Source organism: Clinocottus analis, unplaced genomic scaffold, assembly GCF_023055335.1.
Source record: "Clinocottus analis isolate CAN_PGR_092001 unplaced genomic scaffold, fCliAna1.0.p SCAF_26, whole genome shotgun sequence".
NCBI classification, from domain to species: domain Eukaryota; kingdom Metazoa; phylum Chordata; class Actinopteri; order Perciformes; family Cottidae; genus Clinocottus; species Clinocottus analis.
Window position 1 is genome coordinate 4550290 of NW_027175998.1, and position 9601 is coordinate 4559890.

Here is a 9601-nt window from a genome sequence, read left to right on the forward strand (position 1 = left end):
GCTTTTTAAAACCAGCATAGATAAGTTGTGTTTGCCTCTCATAACTGAATAATGCGTCTCTTGTTTGGAGGTAACTTCATCTCGCCATCCCTCGCGCGTGATCGTGTTTCCCGTCGGAGCCGTTTGCAGACGGAACCGGAAACGAGGCCAATCACAACTTCCACACACATGTGTGTCGGAGAGTTTCGGTGATTTTTTTTCGCTTACCGTCTCATTGCGTTTTTAATATAAAATAGTTGACATTAATACATTTAGTACCAGCGAACAACAGTCTGACCGGAAACCCGGAACGACGGCGTCGTCAAGATGGCGGAGATCGTTCAGCAACGCATTGAGGAGAGGATCCCTGAGCTGGAGCAGCTGGAGAGAGTGGGACTGTTCACCAAGAAAGAAGTCAAGTAAGACGACGTCTGGCAGAAAAATGAAGATATGACGGTATTTGTGTCGTGTGATTATGACTGTCATTGACCTCACCACTACAGAGGAAACAGCAGTGAATCTAATAAAAGAAAAAAAACTAAAATGTACTTCACACATCATGTGCTGTTTTTATAAATCTATACGGATCAGGTTTCATTCGTGAGGCTAAGTTGTTGTTTTTTTTCAGATCCATAGTCAAGAAAGCAACAGCTCTGGAGTACAAGCTTCACAGGTTGATCGTAAACAAAGAGGACTTCATTGCATACATCCAGGTAGAGGCCATTTTATCATGTTACACATGTACTATTTCAAGTTAATCATTAAATACAAGCTATGAACACTAACATTATTTGGTATTTATTTACAGTATGAAATCAACGTTTTAGAGCTGACCAAGAAGAGAAGAGCGGTGAGTGACATTGGATTCATTTTGATGGCAGACGCTCTTCATTTATGTTCTGGCCTCTGAATACAAAGAGCATCACGTGACCGTGCCTCACTTTGCTTCTGCAGCACATCCACTACCAGTTCAAAAGAGAGGAGATCGAGTTCCCCGTCATCCATAGGATAAATAGCGTCTTCAGGAGAGCAACAAACAAGTGGAAGGTACTCCACAAAGCTGTTCTGTTGATGGGGGTCAAAGGAAATCATTGCATCCACTATTCATTGTGCCCAATGAGATCTTAGAGATTATTATCTTTATTAGATGTTATCAATTTTATTTGGGATGATTTGTTCTCAATTAAACTAACCACGACTTTTTAATTTCCCTTATAAAAGCTCAACATCATGAGATATCAATACTTTAGAGTTGGTTTTAACTTGCTGAATCACCCGAGTGACACGTCTTCTCCCCCACAGGACGACGTGCAGCTCTGGCTCTCGCATGTGGCTTTCTGTAAGAAATGGGTACGTAACCATCTCACCTTTTGCGTCAAGTGTGACTTAGACCGAACGCCGCGTGTCCTCGTTCTAATAACGACCTCCGTCTGTCTTCAGGCCACCAAAGGTCAAATCAGCAAGGTGTTCTCGGCCATGCTCGCCATCCACCCCGACAAACCAGGTACACGAGGCTGGCTTTTTCAATCTGTTGTAACAAAGTCAACATTAACTGTAAATAACCGTGACGTTGGACTCTTCTCTTGTAGCCCTGTGGATCATGGCAGCCAAGAGTGAGCTGGAGGACAGGAACTCCTCTGAAAGTGCCAGACACCTGTTCCTGAGGGCTCTGCGCTTCCACCCCGACAACAAGAAAGTCTTCCAGGAGGTAAAAGGAAGGATTACGTTATGGCTTCTATTCTCAAACAACCCAGCCTGTTAGAAACCTGCAGCTGGAAGAGCCACGAATGTGTGTCGGTCCAATATTTATGTCTCATTGTCCCCCGGCAACTTCTGCGTCAGTACTTCCGGATGGAGCTGCTGCATTGCGAGAAGCAGAGAAAGCAGAAGAGCGAGCTGGAGAAAGCCGAGATGGACCTGGTGAGCGCGTCACAAATTAAACACAAATAGTGGAAAATCATATCAAAAATTTAAACAAAGTTGAACAAATACATGCACAGATGCTCCGGCTCTGTGTTCAGTGCTTTAATGTTCTCCTGGATCTTCACTGCTTTCAGGGTGAATATGCGTTTTCTCCAGAGATCCTCAGCGGCAAACTGGCTGAGGTTGTGTACAGAGATGCTACGGGGAAAATCAAAGGTAGGCTTACTGTTTAAAACGCCAAATGAATAAAAAAATACCAGAAATGTTTTTGTTTCCTCATTCAAACAAGAAGTGAGTCATTTTATTTGGTTTATTTGTACATTGAGTGAGACTGATTAAATGCAGAAGGTTGGAAGCCGGGCTCACCGGCTTAAGCTAAGCTAAGCTAACCTGGCAGCGGACGACGAGTGTGTGCCTTCGCCGAATGTCTGTGTTCTGCTCCCATTCGCTTCACACCACATCTCTTTTCTTTTTGTCCAACAGAAGCCGAGTTTGTCATCTCGCTCCTGAACATCGCAGCTATCTTCGACTTCACCAAAGAACTCCAGGACTTCATCCTGCAAGAGTGAGGCGCCAGCTGGCCCACCTGTTCTTCCACTCCAACAGAACGCCACTGCTAAGCATGAACGTAACCCCTCCTCCTCCTCTCCCCTCGTTGTATTGCAGCTTACAGTTCAACTACACAGCAGACAGCTTGACGTGGGATTTCATGGCCAAGAGGGAGCTGGAGGCTCCGGGCGTCGGGGCGGAGCTGCAGACCCCTAAAGGCCGAGCCTCGGACATCAACCGGCGAGAGGAGCGCTGCTGCCTGGTCTACGAGGAGGGCGTCAAGAGCATCGGCGCCGGTGAGGGGCTCAGACACACGGGCTATCTTCAGAAAGGCTGAAGGCACTTCTTGAGACGGAAGGTTTTGACACATTTCGCCCCGTCGCATGTGCCTTTTTAAAAAAAAGAGTTTTAGTTTTATAATGTGAAGAAAAAAACATTTTCTTTTCAGCGTTGTGTGAGCTGTGTCAGCAAATCCACCTTTCACTTCCCTTTACTTATTCATTTCATTCTCGTAGTCTATTTTGCACCAGTTGAACTTGAAGACAGCCTGCTTTTGCCAATTAAAATAGATCCATGATAATAATTTGGATCCAGATAGCCGATAAAGTTGTTAAACATCTCAAATGTGCTGTTGCTCCGCCCCCCAGAGCCCATGTGGTCCTGCTACGCCACCTTCTGCTTGGAGAGGCTGAAGAGAAAGACCAACGTCGACGAGCTGAAGGAAAAGGTAAGCGAGTGTCGTCTGGAACAAATGTCACGAGCGTCAGTGTTCCTGGAGGTGGATGTTTACGTGTGTGTGTGTGTGTGTCACACAGAGGCAGCAGAGGCTGCTGGGAGTGCTGCAGCGCGCCCACGACTCCTCCCTGCTGAAGGAGGATTACTACAAGAACTGGGTGAGTCTGACACCGTGCGGCCATCTTGGTTTTGAAACGTGTCAACTTTTTAAAACAATTTTTTTTGCAATGCCAGAATAAATGTTCTTGTTGATCTCAATTGTTCATCGTCTCATTAATTGTGTATTTTCTGCAGAGGCAAAAGCTCCAAAAAAGGGAGATGGAAACAGGAGGAAATCAGTTCTTGACTCTAACATCCTCTCTCTTGATTCTCCAAACCAAGTTGCAGATCCTGCTCTCCACCGGAGACGCCGAGGGAGCGGCCGGCGTCGCGGCGGCGGCGTCGCGGCGCTACAGCCAATCGGCGGCGATGTGGAGTCTGAGCCTGCGCACGCTGATGGAGCTGGGGAGCGGAGACGTGGACCGGCTGTTCCAGGAGGCGCTCGCACACGTCGAGCCCAAGGTACACACACACACACACACACACACGCTGCTCTCCTTGGACACAAAGCCACAGCTCTGCAGCATAAGTGGGTCATCTCAGTGGCCCAATTAGTCTCCACTTCATTTTATGAAAGTTCCACAAGCGGCCTCCTCCCCGTCCTCGGTGCTTCCAGCACTTAAAGCGACTTTACGAGATTCAGTTTATTTTGTGTAGCCCAAAATCACAAATACAAGATTTGCCTCGGAGGGCTTTACAATCTGTACTCATGACATCGTGTCCCAGGACCTCACATCGGATGAAGAACATCTCCCCAAATAAAGAGAGTAAAAACCCTTTCACAGGAACCTTCAACCTTCATGGAGCAACAGAGGAGGATCCTCTATCAGGATGGACAGAAGCAACAGATGTCATGTGACCAGAATGAGCAACGTAACAGAGTTACATCACATTACATGAATATGACAAACTATTCATGTAATATGAACAAGATGAAGCCCACAGATGGATAGTTTGTGTAATTATTCATCATTTGAGGTCAGAATCAACATGATATCTTAGTTTAACATGACGGGTACATTTTTTTTTGTCTCAAGGCGAGCGTCCTCTCAAAGAGTCGGGCAATCGCGTGAAGCCCTCGGGGCTACGGCGTCAAACAATTCAATGTTTAATGATTCAATTTGATTAATGAAGGCGGTGCAGCTTCTCTGGGTCCAGCCGGATGTTCGGCGCTCACAAACTTTCAGACGTTCAAACGTTCAAACTTTGAAATCAGACGTCCTTTGACCAGAGCGGCGGTCACTCGCCTCCCAGACGCCCCGGCGGGGCGCAGACGGGTTCTGTAGCGCGGCCGCGTCAGAAACGTTCACACGCTCATGGAAATCCTGGAAAAGTCCTTAAAAAAAACATCCTAGAAGTTCTGTCTTTTGTTCATATCGTTTCATTTGAGTTTGAAATAATGAATCTGCTTCATAAGAAAGAGCCTCAAAATAAAAGCAGGCATACTCTCGATCTATATGTTTAGTCTTTTAATCAAACTATTGTCTCTCATTTAAGGTTTACTGTATGCTTTGAATCCTCATTGTTAGTTTAAATACTACATTTTATCACTTTTCACTGTTTACACACATTTTACTAAACATTTGGTCATATAGATCTGGTTTAAATTCATGTAGATCTGGTTTAAATTCATGTAGATCTGGTTTAGAGTCACGTAGATGTGGTTTAGAGTCATGTAGATGTGGTTTAAAGTCATGTAGATGTGGTTTAAAGTCATGTAGATCTGGATTAAGGTCATGTAGATCTGGATTAAGGTCATATAGATCTGGTTTAGAGTCATGTAGTACTGTTTTAGAGTCATGTAGTACTGGTTTAGAGTCGTGTAGATCTGGTTTAGAGTCGTGTAGATCTGGTTTAGAGTCGTGTGGATCTGGTTTAGGGTCGTGTGGATCTGGTTTAGGGTCGTGTAGATGTGGTTTAGAGTCGTGTGGATCTGGTTTAGAGTCGTGTAGATCTGGTTTAGAGTCGTGTGGATGTGGTTTAGAGTCGTGTGGATGTGGTTTAGAGTCGTGTGGATGTGGTTTAGAGTCGTGTGGATCTGGTTTAGAGTCATGTAGATCTGGTTTAGAGTCATGTAGATCTGGTTTAGAGTCGTGTAGATCTGGTTTAGAGTCGTGTAGATCTGGTTTAGAGTCGTGTAGATCTGGTTTAGAGTCATGTAGATCTGGTTTAGAGTCGTGTAGATCTGGTTTAGAGTCGTGTAGATCTGGTTTAGAGTCGTGTAGATCTGGTTTAGAGTCGTGTAGATCTGGTTTAGAGTCGTGTAGATCTGGTTTAGAGTCGTGTAGATCTGGTTTAGAGTCATGTAGATCTGGTTTAGGGTCCTTGGTCACACTGTCTGTTCGCTCTAAGACAACAAGTAATAACTGTGAAACTGCATTTTGATGAAACCCATCGACGCTAGCGTTAATTTAAACATTTCTTTTATTTTCCACCTCCCCATAATTTACAAATCTCATAATTTGATGGTTTTAAAATGTTTTTTTAAAACCACCCCCGTGTGAGCGGGTTGGGACTTCCTGAACCGTCCTGCAGACTTAACGCCCCGCCGTCCTTCTGCCTCCACAGGAGAGCCTCCCTCTCTGGCGGCTGCAGGTCCAGTGGAGCGCCGCCGGCCAGAACCCCGAGCAGACGGACGCCGTCTTCCAGGTGGGCCGCCGCCGCCGCCTGAGCGCCATGACGCCTGCAGGGGGAACGCTAGATGAACTGCTTGTTTTTGGCATCTGAAATGAGACTGTTTGTCCTCTTCTTCCTCCTCCTCCTCCTCCTCCTCCTCCCCCGTCGGTTCACAGAGAGGTCTGCTGTCTCCAGTCGCAGCAGTTTCCATGGCGATTAAAGAGAGCTACCTGGATTGGTCGTACTCCACCGGCGGCTACAAGAAAGCGAGGAAGACCTTCACGAGGTGAACGCTCCATCCCTTTGCTCACGGTGTCCTTTATTCAAATGAGGACGGCGGCGTGAGTCTGCATTAAAATAATCCTGAGAAATGTGATGCGACGGAGCCGACCAGAGGAATAACTTCTGCTTCTTCTTTTTCTGTAGTTTACAAGAGAACCGTCCGTTGTCCAGGAGCTTTTTCACCAGAATGATTGAGATCGAGAAGGAACAAGTACGTACAGACCTCCTGCGTGTGGAGAACAGATAATATTGACTCTGGTTTGAACCCTTCCTGAACACAGAAGACGTTAAATTCTTCTGAAAATAAGGAAGGAGAAGGCGCTGGCGGGGCCAGATGGCGGACTGTGATATTGTTTGGATGAGCGATAAGACGACCCCGAGCTGCGATAACACTTCTGTTCTTCCAGGAGACGCCTCGGATGAACGGGCTGAGAGACTACTACGAGAGAGCGCTGCAGGAGTTCGGTACCTCGGACGACGGTGAGAAGTTTAAACGCCTTTTTAATAATAACGTGGTTTCATTTTGATCAAGACTCAAAGACGCTTTCCAGAGGAAACATTCACACAGCGATGACGGGGCGGCCGCATCAGGACGATCTAACTTCTATACAGAGTAGTGGCAGCGACGGGAGACATTTTAGGGTTAAGTGTCTCGCTCCAGGACACATCCGGGGCCGGGGATCGAACCGCCGATCCTCTGATTTGAAGGACGCGCCGCCCAAAAAGAAACGAGTCAAAGGAAAAAAGTAGCTTTAGTTGAAAAGATTTATTCACAATATCCTGTTAATGAAGTGTCGAGGAATGCCTTTTTTTTCTTCTCATTATCCTAAAATGCCCCCCATCCCGACAGACCTGTGGCTGCGGTACATCCAGGAGGAGCTGGGACCCTTCGGGCAGCCGGAGAACTGCAGCAAGATCCACTGGAGAGCCATGAAGTTCCTGGAGGGGCCGAGCGTGGAGAGCTTCACCTCCAAGTACACGCTGATGCAGACCGGGCACTTATGAGCCCCCCCCCCCCCACACACACATCACCGCCATGAGGGGTCCGAGCAGCAGCCAGCCGTCAACATCTGGGCTCATCCATGATTTCTTTATGCTTCTAACTGGAGATGCAAGTGTTGCAGTTTCTGGAGTTTGCAGTCTATTTAGAAGAAAACAACCCAAAGAGTTTGAGGGGTGAAATGTTCTTCTCTGATGTTTCGCAACTCACGAGTTTCCGTTCCTCTGGAGCAGCCGACACCAGACGGATGTTGGCCACGCGTGTAGGGCCGGGAAGGACGTCCAGTTTTTATTGAATTCTACGTTTATTTGACACGTGTTTGGCGCTCTTTTGGCGATATTAAAAGCAGTCTGTCACTCTGAATGTTTCTGTGTGTGAGACGGTGACATGAGCACACAGATGGCTTCAGTCTGGACGCTGGCGCTCAACGAGACGACACTTGTTTGAACAGTTTCTCTGAGCAGCTTCGTGCCGTTAAATTAAGATACTGCAACAACAAAAACATGTGCAACCACAAAAACATCTGTCAAGAAATTTCATTTCACAAAATCGATCCACTTGTTGGCAACAGCATCAAGAATTATACAGTTTAAATAAAAACATCCATAAATATCAAGCAGCATCTTTGAAATGTTTCAATTGTTTTTAAATATATATTATGCAAATATATACATTTACAATCATTTTTTAAGGACACTTTAAGCCAGCAGTTGCCTCTACAGACATTTATTAACCACGAGGTATAAAGGTTTATTTAAAAAGCGTTATATAAAGAGGATACAAGTTCACATCCGTATGTCAGAAATGTCCTCATCTTATCACGAGAGACATTTGTGGGAAATTGACAAAATTAGCGTATTAATTATTCAGTCATGGCTAAAAACACGTTTTATTTAAGGTCACAGTAATCTTTAGTCGTTTGAGCCAGACGTCCTGAGGTTTACGGGAATAAAACTGATGAATACATTTATTAAAATGACCTTAGAGATAATAAAACGTTCCTCTACACTCAGGATGCTCGTCTCGGGGGCCTTGAGGAAATTAGTGCGAACATGAAAACGACCAAAAAAAAAAAACGAGAGCCTTAAAATACATAAAAGTGCTTTAAAGGCCGAATTTGTTCTGACAACGAGCCCTTTAGCAAACGGGGGAAATATCTCGTTCTACCAGTTTCATGTTATTAGGGTTTGCTGATCCATTAGCAACTTGGTCCCGCCTCGCCAGCGCGGCCGGCGTGCTGCCTTCGCCGCGTCCTCAGATCTTCTTGAAGAGGATGTAGGTGAAGAGCACCAGCACGCCGGCAGACAGCAGTCCGATGGCACACTGGTGCGCGGTGATGACGTCCTCCAGGGCGAGGATGCGCGCCTCCATGGCGTTGGTGTAGATGTAGTCATAGACGGACGCCGCGATGCCCCACACCACCCAGGCGGCGTCCACCAACGCTTTTATGGTGGGAGAGACCATGGAGAGGGCGGCCAGGCGCCGCTGCACTGCACAGAGAGAGAGAGAGAGAGTGTGTGAGGGCAGACTGACGGCTTCTCTAACACTTACACGCCGACAAACCGACCACTAAACCTTCCTCTGTGCATCGAGTCGCTTTGCAGTCGCCATTTGATGGAGTGCAACCATGAGTACAGTACTTTAGGACATTTAAAAAAATAATAAATAGGACAAAAAGAAGCGTCCCGAGTCCAGGAGGCCGTTTCCCCTCCCAACCCATTTTTTTTATTTTCTCCAGAAAAAGAAAGTTTGGGAGAAACACAGCTTTGTGGTGGAGTAAACGCGCGGGAGGGAGGCGGGGCTTAATTTGAGAAAACACGCCGCCGGGCCACACAGGCGTCCTCTGTGCTAGAACACGTTCTGCGAGCCGGTGCCCAGTTTTATTTGTTCCGCCACAAAGACGGTCCGCGTCCGGCACTGGCACCAAAAGCAGCACAACAGTGTTTCACTGAAAGCTGCTACTCTGGAGGCCTTCACTCATTCCTGCTGACGATACTTTGACTACAAAATAAAAGTTCAATGCTGGACTTGTTGCTTGTTATTTTATAGTCATGTACTATGGATTTATGTACCTGCTTTTGCACCACATGCAATAACTTTCAGTGTATTTCTGCCTTCAACACAAAGGCCTTTACTCTGTCTGTCCGTATGTCTGTCCGTCCCTCCCTCCCTCTCTCTCCCTCCCTCCCTCCCTTACCCCCCCTCTCTCCCTCTCACTCCCTCTCTCTCTCTCTCTCCCTCTCTCTTTCGCTCTCCCCCTCTCACTCCCTCTCTCTCTCCTCCCTCCCCCATCTCTGCCCCGCCCTCTTCCCCCCCTCTCTCTCCCTCTCCTTCTCTCTCTCTCTCCCTCCTCCCTCCCTCTCCCCCTCTCTCTCCCTCTCCCCCTCTCACTCCCTCTCTCCCTCCTCCCCCCTCTCT

General features: G+C 46.9%; 1 protein-coding gene across 1 annotated transcript; it reads left to right on the forward strand.

Annotated features, from left to right (window-relative positions):
• Positions 1-141: 141 nt before the first annotated feature.
• Positions 142-7797, forward strand: utp6 (UTP6 small subunit processome component). Its single transcript, XM_068592111.1, has 19 exons — positions 142-398; positions 608-692; positions 788-829; positions 934-1026; positions 1282-1329; positions 1420-1483; positions 1569-1687; positions 1822-1899; positions 2037-2118; positions 2386-2467; positions 2569-2747; positions 3099-3178; positions 3267-3344; positions 3568-3747; positions 5854-5934; positions 6078-6187; positions 6328-6394; positions 6591-6663; positions 7034-7797. The coding sequence occupies exons 1-19, from the start codon at positions 307-309 to the stop codon at positions 7186-7188; spliced, it is 1788 nt and encodes a 595-aa protein (XP_068448212.1). The 5' UTR covers positions 142-306; the 3' UTR covers positions 7189-7797.
• The last annotated feature ends 1804 nt before the right edge of the window (positions 7798-9601 follow it).

Excerpts from the sequence above, each read along its gene's own strand:
- utp6 (XM_068592111.1), top strand. The coding sequence starts at position 307 with ATGGCGGAGATCGTTCAGCAACGCATTGAGGAGAGGATCCCTGAGCTG. Across the intron at positions 693-787 it reads ACTTCATTGCATACATCCAG|TATGAAATCAACGTTTTAGA; the intron begins GTAGAGGCCATT and ends ATTTATTTACAG. Across the intron at positions 1,900-2,036 it reads AGAAAGCCGAGATGGACCTG|GGTGAATATGCGTTTTCTCC; the intron begins GTGAGCGCGTCA and ends CACTGCTTTCAG.